Source organism: Hoplias malabaricus, chromosome 2 (genome assembly GCF_029633855.1).
Source record: "Hoplias malabaricus isolate fHopMal1 chromosome 2, fHopMal1.hap1, whole genome shotgun sequence".
NCBI classification, from domain to species: domain Eukaryota; kingdom Metazoa; phylum Chordata; class Actinopteri; order Characiformes; family Erythrinidae; genus Hoplias; species Hoplias malabaricus.
Window position 1 is genome coordinate 18,444,789 of NC_089801.1, and position 21,913 is coordinate 18,466,701.

Here is a 21,913-nt window from a genome sequence, read left to right on the forward strand (position 1 = left end):
CGCAATCGCGAACGAATCATTATCTTTAGTTTTCAGAACGCGTTAATAATTCCGCACTGCTCCACTTTTTTCTGAGCCTCTGGAATCTTCTCCGGATCGTCGGCGTGATGCGGCCGTGGCTTTTAAAACTAATGTTGGGACATTGGTGGGAAATAAAGGAACCGAAGAGTTGAGACTTTTGGTTCCCTAAAGAACCGTACAGTGGACGGCTCTGTACGCGTTCTTCATAAAGCAGATGTGAGTGTGGAAAACCTGGGCCAGTGGTTTTTCAGATCTTTGTTTGATCAGTTTACTGCAATCAGTGCGTCACAAAACGTACAAGACACTAACCCTGTGATCACAGAGCTGCATGCCGTGAACCATACTGAGGAATCAATAACATGGCATTGTTTACGAGGGGCCTGCACTGTTGTTGCTTTTATTATATTTGCAGGTTGGATAATGTAGTGGATAACACTCCTGCCCTCCACACAGCGGACTAGGGTTCGTTTTCCAGCTTCGTCACGAACATCTAGCTATTACAGTAAATATACCGTGTGAATATTCCATACCGGGGGTGGAATAACATATTAAATGTTGTCTGAGCAAAAAACACATCACTTTTATATTCATGTGAAATCTCGGTGGAGGGCTCACTTACTGTCACTCACAAAACCAAAAATCATGTCCTTTAGCTCCTGCAGAAGACTGCAGACGCTGCCAAAGCCTAGCCGAAACCATTGGTTACCATTCAGTGTCCATGCTGATATGAGAGTGTGTGTGTGTGTGTGCACGGAAGTCGGCGTGGCAGGTTTGACCGTCAGTTTCCTCTACAAACACACCTGGCTCGGGGAGTGTATGATTTCCCTCTGGCCGGCACTGACCCTGTAATCAGCCAGTGTGTGTGTGTGTGTGTGTGTGTTCACCCTCCCTAAAACCCTGTTGAAACTCACCCACACACAGCCATGTTCTGATATGTGGTTGGAATTGTTGCCATTTTTGCTCTCACCTCCATAACGTATCACTCCAGTTATAAGTTTAATTCAGTTCCGTTCACATTGATCTTCACTTCAGTTAACACTCGTTCAATTCAGTTCCATTTAATTCGGTTCGGACCCGCTCAGTGACGGCCTGTGTGCTGTAACGCTGCTGTTTCTGAGGCAGTAGCCGCCGCGCTGTTGGAGTTTATGGAGATTTGTGGAGATATTATGGGGGAATTTGGTGTCCATTTTCCCCACATAAGAGCGTCCAGCGACGCATGAAGGAAAGATTAGATGTTTTTGGAGCAGGTTGTGAGCGGCTGTGAAGGGCGCCAGAGCTTTTAGAGGTTTCTCTTCTTCTCTTTTTCACTCGCTTTTTCTTCTTTCTGCTTTATGCGTGTTTCTGTGTGTGTGTGTGTGTGTTTTTTTTTTTGTTCATCTTCAAATTAGGTTCTCGTTGGCACTTTTCTTTCACAACCTCCTCACCCATTTGTACTCTCCAAAAAACCTCCAGAATAAATGAATTTTAAATTTGCCTATGCTAATTAGGAGTAGTCTGAATGCAGGTGTTAACCCCTTAAAACTGCACGAGGGTCACACTTTGATTCCTCACGCCTGCACCACCAAACTTCCACGTTACTTTTACAGAAGATAATGAATAATTTAAAGTTTGCACTAAAATTCATCGTCACATTAAAAACCCGATAACGTCCGCAACAGGGTTTATTTAGAAAAGATATCTTTAGATATTCCAGCTGCTCGATAAGATAAATACATTAAAGCTACGATTAAACAGAGGCATGAACGAGGTTCTGTGCAGAATTCAGACGTTAAAGACAAGGTCATGATTTTAATGATTCCATGAGAGGAGATTTATATTTTATACACTTTATTACCACAATAAGCACGTAAATAAATAACAGCCAAGTCAGAAGTTTCCTAAAATGCCTCCCCAGAGCCCAGACCTCAACACCGCTGAATGTGTCTGGTCTCTACATGGATTGTGAGAAGCAGAAACGGCTTCTTAACTTACTTTAAACGTGTGGCTGAAAACCGGAACGCGAGTGCAGGATATTTCTTTATAGATGTTAGAAGTCTTGGATTATACACTAGTCAAAGGAATGTGAAAATAAAAATATTTTCTTGGCATTACGCCCTTCTGAACCGGTCCAATCTGGAATTATACAAAGCTGCTTCAGAAACAAAGCAGTCCATAAACAAATGAGGAATCTGTGGTGCCTGGGAGGCTGGTAAGGATGACATGTGGATAGAGGAAGCTGGCGCAGCTGTCCTAGTCAGGATAAATATATGGTATAGAGCATGGGAAGTGAGTGTAAAGATGTTTCCCAAAAAAGGTCATGCTGCCACTGCTAGGACTGGGATAGATCATGTAAATATACATTAGTGAATGACCACTGCACCTTTAAAGACGAGTCTCCTCTCAGGACAGAGGTTCGTTTCATGCCGATTGTCTTTTGCTGGCGTTAAATATAATCCTACCTCAGTTTTCTGTGACTCCGTGCATCTGTGCTGTTGTTTACTAAACGGCGATGGTGTGAAGATGTTGAAGAAAGTCTCCACTGACACTTATATAAAAAGATTTATTTATAAAGAAAGAACAGCATCAAACCAAGCTCTTGGAGATGTTTGGGACACGCTTCCCTCCAATGCTCCCTCTTCCGATCCAGCCCCCTAACTCTGCACTTATATAGGCTATATGTTTTCTGTACAGTCATATAGGAGCACCTGGAAATGACCTCATCCCTTTGTTACTAAAAGAGGGGAAGAGCGAGGGGTCCTCTGACCTCCTGACCTCTGACCTCAGGAAAGGGCCTTATACCTAAACATTCCATACATTGATAAACAATATGTGGAAGCCCCGAAAAGCAATACTTGGAAGTCCAGATCCCACCGTACTAGCGCTGGGCGATGTGAACGCAAATCAATATCACGATTAATTGTACCACGATTACGATTGATGAGCAATGATTTTGTTTTTGTATTTTTCACCCCTCAGATTTCAGCGACCAGTTTTAAAGCTGGGATAGTTTTTTTCTTATGTTGCTGGGAGCTTGTTCCTCTCGTTTTTTTTTTTTTTGCACTGGTCACATTTAGTGTGTGCTTTTGTTGTTGAAACTGTTGGGTTCTTTTGCTCAGTCTTTACATTTGACTTTTCTTTTTGTTCACTGTCGTCTTAATTAAAGTCAAAACACAGCACGTCCACACCACAGATGCTGTGTTTTTCTTTGGTACGAGCTCGAGTCGCTCGGTCGGCTTCGGTATTTAGGTTCTCCTCCATGTTGCTTCCATGTGGCAGATAGGGGGCAGAATCACCTGGCTGCAGAGTGGTAGTGTGGTTTGAAAAAGGACAGTACATGAACACACGGTGGGGACATAACAGAATTTAAATTAAATACTTTTAAATTGATAAAATTGACATAGACAAGATTATGTGGATTAGAAGTTCTGAATGTCGGTTTCAATACAGTTTCCATTAATTGCCCAGCCCTGCACTGTGCTCTTCTTATGTTCGAGTGTTTAAAACTGTTTTGCCAGCTGAAGGCTAGTTTCTGGCTCCTGAAGCGTCCCGTGTGAACATCAGTGTATGGTCACACTGAGACCTTAATGGAGAGCTATATGTACATTGCATTTTATTAACTTTACTGTAGTCACTGATTAATAAGCTTTAATACGACTGAATAATAATCTCTGCATTTAAGGTGTGTAACGAGTCTCCTGTGCTCTCTCTCTCTTCCTCTGTGTGTGTGTGTGTTGGCAGGGCGATCGTGAAGACTGTGTGAGGTTTGGACGGCAGCCGAGAGAGAGATGAAGTGAGCGTCCGGCGGCTCTCCTCACACACTCGCCAGCACCAGCAAACCTGTAGCATCTCCGCCCCTGTGCCTCTCAGCACCACCACACACACACGCACACACACACACACACGCACACACACACATAAACACACTCACATTCACACAGAGCACTACCCTACAGAGCGCCATCAGACTGTAAGTACACACAGACAATGTTCAGTTCAGTAAATGTGCATGTGTTAGTGTATGTGACATTTAAGCTCTGTGCCGTGCCGTTAGTGAATAGAGTCTATAACAAATGTGTGAAAAACACTTAAACATGGCATTTTTCTGCAAATGCTTTTGGGTTTTTTGTTTTTGCTAAGTGTGCGGAGCTTTCCTCTCCTTGAGCCTGCACTGGGCACTGGGCATGACACCCACACTCATGTGCAGCTGCTCTACAAGCTTCCGCTTCATTTAATTTTTCTAGAGAGATGACCGACACTGTATTTTAAAGTAACTGAATTCACTAAATACAATGGGTTTCTACAAAGTTTTGGAGGTGCCGTTTATGTAAATGTCCTCTGTTCTGATTGGCTGATGCTTTCACTGATGAAGAGTTTGTCATGTTCACAGGCTGAAACATAATAAAAATGTCCAATAAAACTCATGGGTGTCACGGTGGTGCAGCAGGTAGTGTCTCTGTCACAGCTCCAGGGTCCTGAAGGTTGTTGGTTCGATTCCCGCTCCGGGTGACTGTCTGTGAGGATTGTGATGTGTTCTCCTTGTGTCTGCGTGGGTTTCCTCCGGGTGACTGTCTGTGAGGAGTGTGGTGTGTTCTCCCTGTGTCTGCGTGGGTTTCCTCCGGGTGACTGTCTGTGAGGAGTGTGGTGTGTTCTCCCTGTGTCTGCGTGGGTTTCCTCTGGGTGACTGTCTGTGAGGAGTGTGGTGTGTTCTCCCTGTGTCTGCGTGGGTTTCCTCCGGGTGACTGTCTGTGAGGAGTGTGGTGTGTTCTCCCTGTGTCTGCGTGGGTTTCCTCCGGGTGACTGTCTGTGGGAGGTGTGGTGTGTTTTCCCTGTGTCTGCGTGGGTTTCCTCCGTGTGACTGTCTATGAGGAGTGTGGTGTGTTCTCCCTGTGTCTGTGTGGGTTTCCTCCAGGTGCTACGGTTTTCTCCACACTCACGTTGGTAGGTGGATTGGAGACTCAAATGTGTCCATAGGTGTGTGGTGAGGTGTGTCGCCCTGTGAAGGACTGGCACCCCCTCCAGGGTGTGTTTCTGCCTTGCGCCCAGTGATTCCGGGTAGGTTCCGGACCCACTGCAGCCCTGAACTGGATAAGGGTTACAGATAATGAATGAATGAATGAATGAACTTTCAATGGAAGTCTAAGGAACAAAATAATTTTGGAGCAATTCTATTGGCCCTCTCTCTTTCCTCTCTTCATTCCTTTCACTCACACGTCCGTTAAAGACGCCATCACAAGGAAATCAAATTTTTTTAACCTTGTAAACACATCCGTGTCATTTAGTTGAGTTTTTCTGAAGCTATTGCTGAGCATTTACGCTTTAAACCAGCAGCATTCCAAGCACAGATTCAGACGGATGGGGTTTCATACCTCACACGCCTAAGGAGCCAATCCTGTCAGCTCAGGGGCGGGGCGAGTGGAGGCGTGGGTGGAGATAGAGGCGGAGACCTACACATACTAAACGAAGGCGTAGAGTTACAGCTCAGACGTTTTTAAACATAATGTTTTTGAGTTTAATCTCGAGAATAACTTCTAAGTCTGTAACTGAGAAATGATTTTACAGGTTAAATATGAGACAGGTGTGGGGCTTTAAAGCGATCTTCAAACATCTCAGAGTGGAATGAAGTTCTTTGGCTCGTGATAACGAACGCAGCGTCCACTAATTGAGCCGGCGACAATGGACAGCGTCTTCTGGAGATTTCAGCCATTCATTCAGCCGCACGTCTTTCACGAAGAACGCACTTAAGTGACTATATAGGCGCACATGAAGTATCGCACTCAAAACGTTTTCCAGGGTTTATTTATGAATAAAAGTTTTCAGGCCCTTGTGCGGTAGCCTTGTGCGTCCGAGGATCACTGTGTAAACGCTCAGCCTTCAACAAAAACACAGCAATTAATACCACGTACTTAGAGACACCAGCACGCTCACACTCGCCGAGCTCTGACAGATCCTCTCTCGCTCACACACACTTACCCACACTTTCTTTCACTGCATCTTTGATTCATCTGCTTAACCTTCAAAGTTAAAGACTATTTCCAAGAGGCTGTAACCTCTGTCGTCCTCGTCCCTCTAAAAAATCGCATGCCAGGAATTCTGTTGTTTGCAGCTCTTTCTTTTTTTTGTTCTGTAACGTGAGTCATGGGATTAAAGTATTGAAAAGTGACTGTAATCAGAAGTTCCAATGAGCTTGTGTTTTGCTGGCGGAGGCTTGTTTTTATAACCTTTTAACACATCGCGTAACATTTAACTTTCTGCCTAACTGACGACGCACGCTAATTTGACATTTTGGGTTTGATAATTATGCATAGTAAACTGGCAGTGCCTCTTTCTAATAGGCTAATGATAATTTAGAAAGGTGTTACGGAGCTAAAAGGGAACTTAGAAGTGGTAAAAAAAAAAGAAAAAGAAAGAAACGAGACGATTTGAACGTGACACGTTTCTTTGGAGAGCACACAAAAGAGAAAGGGAAGAGACGAGGAGTGAACTGAACTGATTGTGCTTTCAAGTGCAACGTGCAAAGCCTGAGTGTGACTCAGTCAGATGAGTTTTCTCACAGACACAGAGCGAGAGAATTGATGTCACCACTGTCTACGGCAATTAATATCAATTTCCAAATGTGTTTGCGTTCCCTCGGCAAACACTTTCAAAGCCTCGACGTGATAAAACAGATGAAGAAAGCTCGTCCAAAAGTAGACATTTTGTGCCCCGTGTTCACTGCTGTTTGTTTGTGTGCTCGGATGTATCAGGTTTTTTTGTTTTTCTCAGACGGCCTCCAACATGTTCACGCTTATGAGGCGCAGGCCCTCGGAAGACTTTCTGAAAATAATCCCTGAGAAGAAAGGGAGAGTTTTTCATGATAGCATCGTGGCCCGATGATTTATTTTTGGTTTTAATTCATTTTTGATGCAGAATGGAAACACATGCCTCCTGCACAAACAACCGTAAAGTAAACTAGACCCTGGGCCACAGCGGCTCAACAGTGCCACCTCTCTGCAGAAATGCTCCCCTGTGCTGGGTATCTGAAGTTGTTCGGCATCATTTCTTTAAAAAGACACTGGACTGGTTTGACCTGAGCTTAAAAATGGCATTGATCACTCTCCGGAGTTCATTATTGACATTTATATCTGACTCTCACTGTTATTCTCCTGTTTTTACATGGATCTGTTTATTGTTTTCAGCCGTAGTCTGGTGTTTTAAAACTTTGTGAGCTAAATGAACACATGAAACACATCTCCAGAACTTTCTATTAGCCAAAGTATCAGGCCAAAGAGGCATGCACGTCCTATAAAAGCTCCTCCTGAAAATATCATGTGATAAATGTCATGTAAATAAGAGCATCTAAATATAAATTTAATCACCATTTCAGCCTAAGGCACTTTGCAGTTGATGCTATAAGGAATGTTTCAGCATAAGCTGCTCTTTGAAAGAAACAGCCAATCAGAACTGTGCACATTTGCATACATCCCCTTTTAAAAGCAGTTACAAAACCCTGCTGTTTAATTCTGGGGGGTAAAGAGAGCGACAGAGAGGAGACTTTAGGTGATTCAGTGACCTGGAGGAGTCCTGACGTTTATAGATTCATTTGTCCTCATTCAAATCATATAAAGATGACACCTGCCATGTTTGCTCAGTAGAAACCAAGTAAATCAAGCACAGAGGCTCAGATTTGAATGATGGACCTCAGTCAAAGGCAACGCTCTTTGAAATGTTTAGAAACTTTGCGTAAAACTTGCATAACGTTTGAATGATAAATATGAGAATATCTAGGAGTCTGGATTACTTGTTTCACTGAGGAATATATTTATTTATATGAACAGGCTTCAAAAGGGCAGAATTGGTCAAGGTCTGGCTCTACACATCCTTTACAGAGAACACACCTTTAAACGTTTGGTACCACTTTAAAACAAGACGACACTTATAAAGGTTTACACATGGTTTAAAATCTGTTTATTAATAGTTATTAACTATGTTGTTAATATTAATAATCAGTTATAACACACAGACACTGTTTGCCAAATTGTGAACCCACATCCATCTACAGTTAAATATCGAATACTGACCTCACTGTGTCTCCTCCGTCAGTCGACGTCAACCCGTCAGCTCCAGCACAGATTTGTTAATATGTTCAATCACTTAACCGGTAACAGAGTCTTTTTAGACATTAATGATGATGTGGTGTGGACATTAACATGTGACATGACTAAATTCACCGCACACTTTGTTTATTCTTTACCTCGACATATTCAGTGAGTTCTGACGCTTTCCGTTTTAGACCAAAAAAGAGGTCAGTGTCACATGATTATTAATATTTTTAAAAGTGTTTATAACCCCATTAATAGCCATGTAATAAACAGGCTTTTAAACTATTTATAAACCTTTATAGGTGTCATCTTATTCTAAAGTGGTAGCTTACATTTAAATTCACAATTAACTTCATTTTATCTGATGCATTTCATTTGTATGGAATTTGGATTGGAAAATAAAAACAACATCAAATGTTTATGTTTATGACACAGTTTATATTTTTCAAATATGTTAAAGTCCTCTAAAGAAAATAAATATAAAATTTGCTTTAATAATCTGCAGAAATTCCCTGTGGTTTCTGCACAGGTTGTGTTCATGTATTTTGAGTGATGTAAACAATCGCACGCGACTCCTTTCACTCATGATGCTGCGTCTCCTTCTTTTTGTTGTCCAGGTGACACCAGTTGCAAGGGGATGACCGAGCGCATTCACAACATCAATCTTCACAACTTCAGCAACTCTGTACTTGAGACCCTCAATGAGCAGCGGAACCGTGGGCACTTCTGTGACGTGACCGTTCGGATCCACGGCAGCATGCTGCGAGCGCACCGCTGCGTCCTGGCCGCCGGGAGTCCGTTCTTCCAGGACAAGCTGCTGCTGGGCTACAGCGACATCGAGATCCCGTCCGTGGTGTCCGTCCAGTCCGTCCAGAAGCTGATCGACTTCATGTACAGCGGCGTGCTGCGCGTGTCCCAGTCCGAGGCCCTGCAGATCCTGACCGCTGCCAGCATCCTGCAGATCAAGACAGTCATCGATGAGTGCACGCGGATCGTCTCGCAAAATGTCGGGATCGCCGCTCCCGGGAGCTTCCCTGTCATTCCTGGAGATTCGGGGCAGGACACGCCTCGTGGGACCCCGGAGTCCGGCACCTCGGGCCCCAGCAGCGACGCAGAGTCAGGATACATGCAAACGACATCACAAGGCCTGGAGCGAGTGTATTCTTCCCTCTACTCCAGCTGCGCCGGCCTAAGTCTGCAGAACGGCACTCGAGGAGGCGACCGCCCGCACTACGTCACTGCCACCTCCGGATACGACTCCCTGCAACAGAAAGAAGGCACCCAAGACCCGGCCTGGATCACACGCATTCACGAGCGTTCGCAGCAGATGGAGCGCTTCTTCGCCTCGACGTCGGAAAGCACACACTGCCGCAAGCAGCCGAGGCCCGTCCGCTTGCACACAGGCACTGACGACGTCCACGTGAAACAGGAGCAGGGAGACGATTATGTCTGCTACGGCCTCGATGAGTGCCGCGAAGACAATGAGCAAACGGACAGCGAGCCCAAAGGCGAGAGCTTCGACTCGGGGGTCAGCTCGTCCATCGGCACCGAGGCCGACTCAGCCGAGCAGCAGCAGTACTTGTCCGGGTTCGGGCGCGATAACGGCGCCACGGGCGAAGGAGGGACGCCTGTGAGGATCGAGGTCACGGATTCATCCCCTGAGCAGACGCAGGAGCCTGTGGAAGACAATGGCTCACTGCCACACAACGCCAGCGCTGAGGCAGTCGCCCTGCAGCCTCCACCACCGCCACCACACAACCTCGCTGGGCCCCCGACCGGACCCCCGGGACAACTCTACATCCGACCAGGAGACACGCTCGCCAGCAACCTTCGCATGCCCCTCACACTGACCAGCAACACACAGGTATCAGTTTCAACTTTGGAAAAACTGTTTTAATAAATCTGATTTTATCGCTTCACATTAATATCGATCATGCCCTAATCGAACCGCGTCTTGTGCAGGTCATGGGCACTGCGGGGAACAGCTATCTCCCCACGCTCTTCGCCACTCAGACGGCCAGCGAGAACAAGCCCTTCCTTTTCAGCCTGCCGCAGTCCATGGGCAGCCAGCAGCCGCAGTTTGTAGCGGTGCCACCCCACAGCCTGCCGCCGTTCCCCAGCGTGGCCCCGGCGCCCGGCCCCCAGCAGCAGGCCGCTGGCGCAGTGGGGTCGCAGAGTGAGAAAAAACCCTACGCCTGCACTCTCTGCTGCAAAACCTTCACTGCCAAACAGAACTACGTCAAACACATGTTCGTGCACACTGGTAAGCACCGCCGCCTTGCCTTCCTTTCTCCTCTCTAACAATTAAAACCCTTTCTACAACGGCCCTGAAACGACTCTTCATATTCTCCGCTTAATTATTCCTCGCACGTAGCTCCATTCAAACAAACAGCAGAAAAGAAATCTGTGAAAAGTGCGAGCTCTAAACTTTCACGCCACGTCTGTTTGTAAAAGAGGTATTTTATTGGGACTTGAATTCTTGATTTGCAGAAAAAAAAACATCCTTCAAAACGTTTTTGTGTCATTTTAAGAAAACGAGAAGAACTGAAAGCACTGAAACGGAAAGAAAACTAAACGTAAACATAATCCATTACAAACTGAGCTGTGATAATAAAGTAACACCCAACAACAGTAAGATTTCTGGGGGTTAAGACCCCTTATAAAAACAAATGCAAATTGAAAGCGGAGAAACGCAGATGTTCTTTAGTCCAGGCTGCTTATTTAGAGCCGACTGTCTCTGGGACGATTACGGCGAGCGGTTTTATGTTTATAAGCGATTACTGACGATCATGAATCAACACAAACAGCCGTCTTTGCCTTTGTCTGCTGGTGATAAGACGCTACGTTACAAATGAGGCAATTTCCTTGTAGTTTTATTTTGTTAAAGAGTGAGCATCACTCTGACCTTTGTCTGTTGCTCCTTATTAAAACACCCAGATCATTAAGAAAAATAAAAATATATATATATATATATTAAGTCTATTCACACATAAGTAAGCAGAGGTGGTGAGACCCCTGGCTGGAATGCAGCTGTATATGTTGGGCTTCGTTATAGCTGTGTATATGCTGTGGCTATCTGCAGCTGCAGAGTGTACAGAGGAACCAGATGGTAATCATTGATAGATCTGGGTGGTTTTTCCTGTATGTGCACAGTGTTGCAACATCCCTTGTCTGCATAGGCAGAAGACATTCTACAGAAATCGGAGCGGTATTGTTTCTCAGGGCTTTTGCTCGTCAATGACGAGTGGCTGCAACGTCCATAAATAGATAAAAATCATTTCTAATAAATCCAACCCTTTTCAGGAATGTGTGGAATTCAATTCATTGACTCCAACACTGAGTCTGAACAGCCTTTAAATCTCAGTTACTATCTATTGATGAAATAATTAGAATTCCTGTCTTAAACTGAATCCAATGCTGGAATGACCCAGGTACTAAAGTCAACCACACGTTATTTATTTTCCAGAAAAAAGGCCAGATGTTTTTTACTTTTCCAGCCGACAAATTGAACCCATAATTGCACAGAAGGCTCTGAGTGTTATATCATGTTTTTCAATATCATTGTGACCACTATTCACCTTTAGTACGGCTTCCAAACATCTCCAGAGACTTAAACTTTTTCAAAGCTACAGCTACAGCTACTGAAGTGGGTTACATTTAGTGATTTTTTTCCCCAACAACATCCAGCGAGCTGTGGTCTGTTTTAATTCCTAAAAGTGGACGGAAGTATGTGCGCAGATCTGAGAGCGAGAATGGAGCTAGATTTCTTCCTCTCTCTCAAAGATGAAAGCGGTGTTTATGTGAAGGGGGCAGTTTAGCTGCTAGACTGGGTCTTGCCCACTTTCCTGTAGGTTTTTTTTTTCTTGCCTTTGACTTTATCCCAGTTCTTCTTTCTCGCAGTTGGATTTCCTCAGAGATAGCATTGTATACGAAGTAATCATTTTTCTAGGATATTTCTCCTTTGGAAATGCTATCTTGTATTTACCGTCTGTGTTGAGTGGAAAGGAACTGTGTGAAGAGTGGTCTCTGGTTTTGCACAGTGCTGTGTTCATTAGAGAAACTAAATACTGCTGCCTCAGTAACAAGGAGATTTCTGTTTTCAAGTCCATGCTGTAGTTTAGGGAAAAAAACAAAGCAAAATGATACAGTCACTCGCACATGCACACATGGGCGCACACACACACACACACACAGGCACACAGCTGGCCTCATCAGATCGTGAATGGTCCGTGGCAGTGGCTCCATCACCTAGGCTTGAATTGCAGAAGCTCACAAATGTGAAGAGTTCCTCTCAGCTCTCTTCTGAAGTCACCTCAGGTCAATTGCTCCTCAGTGCTACGTCTGCAGCCCAGAAGTGCTCGCGTTCTCGATTCAGACTTCACTCTTTAGAGTAAAAGAGCACAATAATTAGCACATATCAATGGTCCATTAACTATCATTAACAGTCATTAAGGCAGTGCTTGATCACAAGCCACACCCGCCTTCTCGCAGGTCTGCGTGGACTACATTTGATTAACAGACGTCGCTGTGTTTGTCGTGTCTCATACGACAATGAAATTTAAAACTTCAGAAAGTCACAGCAGGAGGTCGAACCTCTGGAAAAAACAGAACATGCCGTTTAGAGCCATAAAGTGTGCTCATTACACAGCAGCACAACGACATCTGTGGCAGTAAACACACACACTCACACACAGAGTGGTGGAGCAGCCATGGTCTTGAGGTCAGAGAATTGAGCTTGAGGCCAAAGGACCAGACAGAAAATTCATTCACGGCTGTGTGTGTGTTCACTGCCCCTCAGCGTGTGCCACGCATGGGTCAAATGCAGAGAAGCAACTTCCCAAAGGGGGATAAATAAAGGTGTTTCTATCCCACCACCTGAGGAGCAGTAGGTGCCGTGCTCAAGGACCTCTCAACCGTGGATGTTGAGGGAGGAGAATGTGCTGTTCTTTCAGTTCCCAGCCCCTATTTTCCTAGTGGTTTAGGAGATGGAACTGGAGACCCTTTGTTCCCAAGCTGACTCTTTAACCAGCTGTTTGTTTGCGTTAACCTCATATTCTGTGTTTTATCCCCAGCCTTTAATTTAATTGTGCAATTATGTGTCTTACGCATTTAACCCGTCCGTGGTAGTGAACACTTACACACTAATGCACTAGGGGTCATCCCCAGTGCCGGGGAGCAGTTGTGGGATTTGGTGGCTTGCTCAAGGGCCCCTCAGATATGGACTGAGGAGGAGGACAGTGCTGTTCCTTTACTCCCACCACCCCCAGTTTTCCTGTCGCTCGTAGGAATCAAACCAACGACCTTTCAATCATTAATAATCAGTTATAACCCATAAAGAGAAAGAATAACAACAAAACACACTGAATACTTGTCTTACTTCGTTTTCCACCAACAGAATGTTTTTTTTAAATATTAACGATAAAGTGGAAAAAACACGTGTTTCACATTTAAAATCTTTAATTCTTTACCTTTACATTTTCAGAAAATGTTTTAAGTCGTTTACAACCTAATTAATAACCAGATTTTACACCATTCATATCATCGCTGTCCAATTAAAAACACGTATGTTTTGTGGATGTTTAGTTACTACGTCATTCAAAGACAGCAGCTGTCCTTCACACTGTGTGTAAATCTCATGACGAATGACAGAAATGCTCCAAAATGACTCTGAATTAAACCTTTTTACATCGACTTCCACTGAAAATTAAGGTGTTTTCCTTCTGTAAAGATACTTTTGTTCTTTTTGGAGATAGGTGTTTTTAATTGGACAGAGATGATATACAGGTTTTAAGGGTAGGCTTTTTCTAAACTGGAACTGCTATGTTTTAATACTATTGTTATAATTTATTAGTAGTATTGTTATTGTAGTCAATATTGTTGTTTCTGAAGCCCACAACAGTGCTGTGCCCTTTGCTTTAGCTGTAGCTCCACACCATAATGAGCTCTTGCTGCACGTATCCTCATCCTTATTTTGCGTCTGCTTTCCTCTGCTGGTTGAGCATGCATTTGCCTGAAGTCACTACGCTAAAGTGAAAGCGATTTTAGACTTTAGACCGTGTCCAGTTCTGTGGAATGTTATTTTTTTATTATGTAACACGGCTCTCGGACTTCGACCTCTGGTCAGTCATCTGACGCACTCTGACAATAAAGCAGCTACAACTCTGCAGGAACTTTATGTCCGAAATCTGTAGACATCTTTTCTAACTTAGTGAATTCAGCTGCGCACATCACGGAAGCAGATGTTCTGTTACGGACACAGAACTTGTGTAATATTTGTAGAAAACACTCTGGAGCAGCTACACATGAGCTTAATGCAGCAATGCTCAATTCCTCCAGCCCACCAGAGGGGAACTGACCCAGAGGGGTCTCTGGAGAAACAGAGCTCCATTCAGTACTTTTGGAACGAGCTGAAGATGTGGCTGTGATCCAGAAAAATGATCTAACATATTTACCAGAACCTAATGTGGCTGAATGCCACCAAATCCTCACCGAAATGTTAGCGAAAAGCCTCCCAAGAGAGGAACTGTCACTGCAGCGAAGGAGGAACTAACTCTGATTAATGCCCTGCATTGAAGGAGACGTGATTGATGAGGTGTCCGTACAGTAACGGAGCAGGAGTTCTGAGTGAACGGGTGGAGGGCTGAGGTCATGACGAGTTTGTGTGAGATTAAAGTCTCTAACACATCACGACTCTCAGGATCAAAGGCTTCCGATTGGAGAAATGTGCATAATAATTAGCACCTCGTAGACACCAACCTCTGGAAGATCTGCGCTACATTAATAAGGAGATAATATAACTTTCTAATTAACTTTGAATATTAACATGACCTTTTTAACCATTTTTCGCAGATCCTCTGAAGAAGTGCCACGTTTCCGCTCACAGAGAACTGCTCCTCGGTGCTGCACCTGACCAGGGATAAAAAAAAAAAAAAAAGACGTTACTCAGTTGAAATCAGGCCAGGTTTTTGGTGCAGCTTTTTTTTTTTCACACTGGACAGAGTCTCAAAGCATCTGCACGGAAAGTGTGATAAGGAAGGAAATGTGGTTTTGGCAAAATGGTGAACCAACAAATCTGAACCAAGCTGATGTCATTAAAGCAGTTCAACAAAAAACCCACAATAAAACAAGCCGCGCGAATGTCGCCTGAGATGCGGTCGGTGTCTGACGCTTTCATTAGAAACACATCATTTATGTTTTATGAAGTGACACAAAGACAGTCGTTAAACTTCATCAGTTGTCCACCTTTAAGTGCAGACACTGGGAGATCATCCTGGTGATGATCAGGGTCCTGCATAACACAGTGCTACCCAATACAGACTGTTAGTTATAATCAGGGAATGGGCGAAAGTTAAGGAACAGCATTGTCTCCTCCCTCAACATCCAGGGCTGGTGAGCTCTTGAGCAAGGCACCTTACTCCCAATTGTCCCCTGGGCACTGGGATGGCTGTGTGTGTGTGTGTGTGTGTGTGTGTGTGGGTGGGTGTGTGCTGACTGAGCTATCGTAGCGTAAAAGCCCTAGATCAGTGGTGCTCAAACTGTGGTGTTATGTGAAGCAGCAAGAGGTGGTACACCAGATGACCTCAAAAAAATAACTACTTAATTAGTAACAAAAAATTTGAAACTGAAACATTTTTCTGTGTAAACTACATAATGTGTCACAGTTTTCATAATTAAGCTTTAATAAAATCTGTTTGTCTTAAAATAATAATAAAAATACAACACAGGCTACGAATAAACAGTAGCTCAGTCTGTAAGGGAAGGGCTCAGCAGCGCCCCCTGCTTCTTATTTCCAGGGAGGGAACACGATCTCCCACTATTTTGTAAAACCCAATTTCAGCTTCTTACTGAATGTAAGCAAAGGCTAGAGACAGACGTGAGCAGTTTGGATTTTGTTACAAAACAGAGCAAAATGAACAAGAAAAACAAACCGAGACCAACCCAGTGAAACACTCCTAAGCCCAGAAGGACTAAACCAAGAGGCATAGAAATAGAGAGAACACTTAACAGAAGTAAATCCACGTGGCCGATCTTCGCATCATTAGAGTCCTTAACAGTGTTAAATGCTATTTAACAGCGCCGCACCTCCTTCACTTACTAATACAAGTGCTGGGAGCCACTGGGAGCACCTGCTCCATGCATCGGTGCTGTTTTCACACATAGCCTATTAAAACACATTAAATTTGACCTCTCTTCTCGTTTTTATTTCTCTGAAAATGCTTATTTCCCCAAAAATGTATATGATCTCCGCACTGTGAAGGACTGGCGCCCCCTCCAGGGTTTGTTCCCGCCTTGCGCCCAATGATTCCGGGTGGGCTCCGGACCCGCCGCGACCCTGAACTGGATAAGGGTTACAGATAATGAATGAATGAATGAATGTACATGATCTCATAAAAGTATAGTTGAAGGTTAGTCCTTGTTCTTTGTATTTTACATTATTTTTAATAATAATTTTAGAATAAATTTGTGTATCGCAGGCAAAATACAAATTTTCAAGCACTACATTCGTAGTATTCATAGGTGGTACTTGGTCTAAAAAGTTTAAGAACCACTGCCCTACATCATTAAATATTAGTCACAAAAAACACCTTAAGACATGGGATTCAGTTTAAAATAAGAAAATAGGATTCAATATTTATTCGTCATATCGAGGTCTGAGACATTCACCTGTGCACAGTTCAGACGAGTACAAAATAATTATAAGGAAATTTCACCTATTATGCCGCTTTCTTGGGAGAGGGCTATCACCACTCCTTCTTTAAAAATTCATTCTCCTGGATGGTTACCACTAAAACACAGCGTCATTTAAATACCATTATTTCCAAAGCCAAAAACACACCCATATATACAGTAATGTGCAGACGTCTTAGGCCCCTGAGATAATGATATATATTTAAACTAATGCCTCCTCAGTGAGTGTGGGGGTGGTATAAAGTTATATATAATCACAGTAAACACAAACAAATAATAATAATAGAAAACAAATGAGAAATATAAGATAATGTTTTCTATAAAGCAGTAGGTGAGAGTGAGTTTGAAGAACAGTGTTTTGTTCAGATTCTCCTTGATTCACATGAATTTGTTAAATCAACAGCACACATTATTTAAAATCATTATTTATTAACCGTTAAAACTAAGTACTGGACGATAACCTCAAATAATACGGACTCCACGAGGAGAGATTTGGAAACAGTTTTAAACACATTCACACACAGAGTATCACACTGGAGTACTGTGATTGGATTTATTCTAATGTCGGCCGTTGTTTGTTGTTTGTTTTTTAGCAAATAAACACTTACTGCACCGATAAATAGCTTTTTAAATCTCAGTCTCTGGTGCCTGAACCTTTTGCACAATGTTGTATATATTTCCATGCCTGACATCCCCTGACTTTCATTGCATTATCCCTTCTGAGCCTGTCCTTTACTGGTGCTTGTTAATAATTCTGAGAATACTCGGTCATATAGGGCTTTTTGGACTATGTTTATCAGCACATCAGTAGCTTCTGCTTTCCAAACCTTACATTTACTTTATATTCATCTGTACCACTTTAGAATAAGACTGCATTTATAAAGATTATAAATGGTTTAAAATCTCTTTATTAATTATGGTTGTAAATGCATTAGCCCCCTCCAGGGTGGATTCCAGCCTTGCGCCCAATGATTCCGGGTAGGCTCTGAACCCACCGCGACCCTGAACTGGATAAGGGTTACAGATAATGAATGAATTAATGAATGAATGTAAATGCATTAATAGACATTAATATTCAGTTAAAACACACAGATAGAAAGGGCAGAGGTGACCTGTTGTTTGCCAAATAGTGAACCCACATCCATGTACAGTTAAACCTCAGATCTCTGGATACTGACCTCACCGTGTTTCCTCCATCAGTCGACATTAACCCCGTCAGCTCCAGCACATTTGATAATATGTTTAACCATTTATCTGCCAAGTTTAATGAATTTCATACCGACAGAATGTAAAAAAATAATGGCAATGTGGTGCCCCTTATAATATGTGTTACAAATGATTATTAATGAGTTTATAATGAATTTTAAAGTAAAATTCATGTAATAAATACACTTTAAACTATTATAAACCTCTATAAGTGTAGCCTTATTATAAAGTGGTGGCTATTTGTTTGTTCTTTTCTTTATTAATACATAGTTTTCTTGTACTGAAGTTTATTATTCATTTTTCAATGATCAGAACATATTTTTTTTATTTCTACTCAATTATAAGCTGCACCTTGCGCACTATTTTGGCATGTTTTCACAATTTCGTTGTACTTCTTTTTATTTAAAATACAAGCACGTTTATGTCTACATAACAGAACGAGGCCGTTAGTGTTCTCCTCCAAGTGTGTTGAGCTTCAGTGATGTTGTATTGTATCAATGTGCCCAAGACTTTCCCAGTGTGGAGAATAGTGTGACTGGGGATGGAACTGACATGGGGCCTTGTTGTGGATATGAGCCATCGTGGTAATAGATGAATAAAATTCCGCTGTTGTTAATTTTACCCATTTTGATTAAACAGTCTCTCTCTCTCTCTCTCTATGTGTTTGTGTCGCAGGTGAGAAGCCGCACCAGTGCAGCATCTGCTGGCGCTCGTTCTCGCTGAAGGATTACCTTATCAAACACATGGTGACGCACACGGGCGTCCGCGCCTACCAGTGCAGCATCTGTAACAAGCGTTTCACGCAGAAGAGTTCGCTCAACGTGCACATGCGCCTGCACCGCGGTGAGAAGTCGTACGAGTGCTACATCTGCAAGAAGAAATTCTCCCACAAGACCCTGCTGGAGCGCCACATGGCCCTACACAGCACCGCCGCCGCAGTCACCGCAGTCGCGGGGGTCGCAGGGGTCGCGGGGGTGACGGGAGTCGCCGGGGTTCCTGGAGTAACGGGCACGGCGGGCCCCTCAGGCCCCGCCTCCATCCCCGTCCCGATGGCGGTGCCGGAGCCAGGGCCCGGTGTCGTGGCCTTGGCTATGCCGGTCAGTGGGGGTGGAGCCGGGGGCGGGGTCGGAGGCACCGGAGTGGGAGTGGCCACTGGAGTGGGCGTGACCGCAGAAGCCAGCTGCCAGGAAGGGACCACCTACATGTGCTCCGTGTGCCCCGTCAAGTTCGACCAAATCGAGCACTTCAACGACCACATGCGCAAGCATGTCTCCGATGGATAAGTACAAACCGCGAAAGAGAGAAACTTCTTTTAACGATGAAAAAAAAGAATGAAAAGAAAATGGCACTAGTTCTTATTTTGTTTCTTTTTTAATTTTTCTTCGTTTTTTTGTTTTTCTTCCCCTGATACTTGGGGCATGAAGAGTTAAGAATTGAGTACAGACACTGGCACATTGAGTTTCCCAGAGAAAAAAAGAGGCTTTTTTTTTGTTTTATTTTTGTTTTGTTTCGTTTTACGTCGTTGTTATTCTTAAAGAATAAAAAAATAGATGGTGGCCTTAAGGCTGTGTAGTTGGATAATGATCCACTGGTTGGATCCAAACTACTGGCCTCTAAATGTATGATTTCCTCAAATACTGATTTATGTGTTGAACACTACCGAAAGGCCTGCGAAAGATACACAGATAAAAACACATTAGACACACATACACACACACACACACACACACAGACACAAAAAACGCACACACACATACAGAAGCACAGGCAACTAACACACTCACATACAGTAAACCTATAGGTATGTGTGTGTTTCTATGGCTGTGCTTGTGTGTGTGTTGCGCAGAGATAAACATTGCCGTGAATTTTTTTTTTGTAGACCTTTTTTCCCATGTAGACCGTTTTGGACACTATAGGCGTCCAAGCTTACTGTGGTATACCTTTCTAAAAAAAGAGAGAGAGAGAAAAAAAGATGAGCATCTGGCTTGAGCTCTCTATTCGTTCTGAAAAAAGTAATGATGGTCACAAGTTTGCCTTTTTTGTGTAGGATGAGAAAAGGAGAGTTGACACTGGTTTTTATTTATTACTTTGGTCTTTGAGGGATAAAGATGCAGCTGTTATTAAAGGTACAAGTCAAACTTCAATAATTGTACTGAAATGTAACTTCCTGTGAGTGAGCTGAAGAAAGATGACTATTAGTTTTTATTTTCTTTTTTTCCAAATCCCAACTCTTTAAAAGTCGTTGGCAAGTTTACGAAGTTTGTTTCTATCTATATTTAAGATTTAAGAAAAAAAGACAGTATTCAAGCAAAAATGTTGTTTTGCATACACTGCCACAAAAAGACTGTTATTTGACCTCTTCCACTTAAAGAAACGACAAAAAAACACGATGCGAGACGAAAAGAAAACAGCAACAGTTCATTTTTGTGAGTTTAATTTTCAGTTTTTGAAAACCTTTAAGGCTTTAATCAATCCATTGAAACGTTTGCGATATTAATTTAATTCTTTTTTTTACCAAAAAACAAACAAAGATTTTACATTTTACAGTAGAAACACGGCAGGCTTCGGGATGCAAACAGGCCCAGGATCCACGATCACGATCGCTGCTCCACACTCACTTTCAGACTGTTATCAGCTTTAGATCCTGACTTTTTCTTTTTATCTGTGACTATTTCTCACTGCTACGGGAACGTGGCGAAGTGGAGGCTTGCTGATGACAGCTGTGAGTTGGATTAGACGGACAGCGATTTAGCGAACTGGACAGAGATGACCTCCTAAAGGCCTGAAAACGGAAAAAACAGTATAAAAAAAAACCCACACACACCCGCTCTGTGTTTCCTGTTGGCAACATCTAACCGTGACTCAGCCGTTTGGGCGGGTGGGGCGAATTAAATGCACTACTTCTGATCTTTAAGCCCCACCTAGTGGCTCAAACGGCCAAACCGTGTTTGTTTTTATATTTATATTTGTATAATTTTTTATTTTTTGTGCCTGACAGGAATTACAGACGGTGTGTCATAAGAATAAGAAGAATAAAGAACAGAAGAGATAGGAAGAAAGAAAGGACAACAAAGAGAGAGAGAGAGAGGGAGAGAGAAACAACAACACAAGGCAACTACATTACTGAACCACAGCGAAACAGTAGTAACAATCATAATAATAATAATAATAATAATAATAAACCCGGTCAGTTTCATTCTTTTTTTATGATATACCACAGCTTAACAAGATAAGACTCTCCAGACAATAAGATACATTCCCGAATTTCACGGATAAGTAGACGTCGTGTGTGCTGAGTAGATTTTTTTCTGAGACGTGAGATGAGAAGAGGTTGTAATTTAAGTGTCATGTCACTCAAAAAGCTCTGCGCTGGTATTTTGGCTTCGTCGTTCTCGTATTGTTCCAGACTCATCCGCCTGCAACTGCAATCTGGAGGTTTCTTTTCTCTTTTTTTTTTTCTCTCACTCCTTCAAGATTTGTTTTTTCTGTAGTTAGGACGGTGAGATCATGATTAGTTTGACTTCTTTTATTTTTTTAACTTAGTCCAAAAAAATAATACGTTTTAGATTACAAAAGAGGAAAAGAAAAACAGCCGTGCTACTTTGCACTTACTTCAAATGCCTGTGCTTAATATGAAATTGTTTTACTTAAGAAATGAAAATTCTATGATTTTTTTTGTTTTTTGTTTTGTTTGATTTAGTATCTTTTTACTTTTGTTGGTTTAAAAAATATCTTTCTTAAAGCTTGATAAGAGGACTGCATTGTTTTTCTTGCATATATGTTGCACTGCATAAACCGATAAGTGCACTACTGTTACCAGAGATGTTCTAGTTTTTAGAGAAAAAGAATCATTTTTTATCTAAAGTTTGGTTCTAGACTTCACTTGTGTTCTGAGTAGCTTTGTTCCTTTTTTATGAGATAATTAAAGGTTTCTCGGCTTT

At 42.8% G+C, this 21,913-nt stretch overlaps 1 protein-coding gene across 2 annotated transcripts in view; it reads left to right on the forward strand.

The window, feature by feature from the left end:
* The window catches only part of zbtb20 (zinc finger and BTB domain containing 20), an 84,137-nt gene extending 63,522 nt beyond the window's left edge, over positions 1-20,615 (forward strand). For both annotated transcript variants that reach the window (XM_066651167.1, XM_066651176.1), the window contains 4 exons: positions 3,739-3,967; positions 8,696-9,942; positions 10,041-10,341; positions 18,648-20,615. In XM_066651167.1, coding sequence (XP_066507264.1) covers positions 8,716-9,942; positions 10,041-10,341; positions 18,648-19,255 — 2,136 coding nt within the window. In that variant the 5' untranslated portion in view covers positions 3,739-3,967; positions 8,696-8,715 and the 3' untranslated portion in view covers positions 19,256-20,615. The remainder of the gene's footprint in view (positions 1-3,738; positions 3,968-8,695; positions 9,943-10,040; positions 10,342-18,647) is intronic.
* The last annotated feature ends 1,298 nt before the right edge of the window (positions 20,616-21,913 follow it).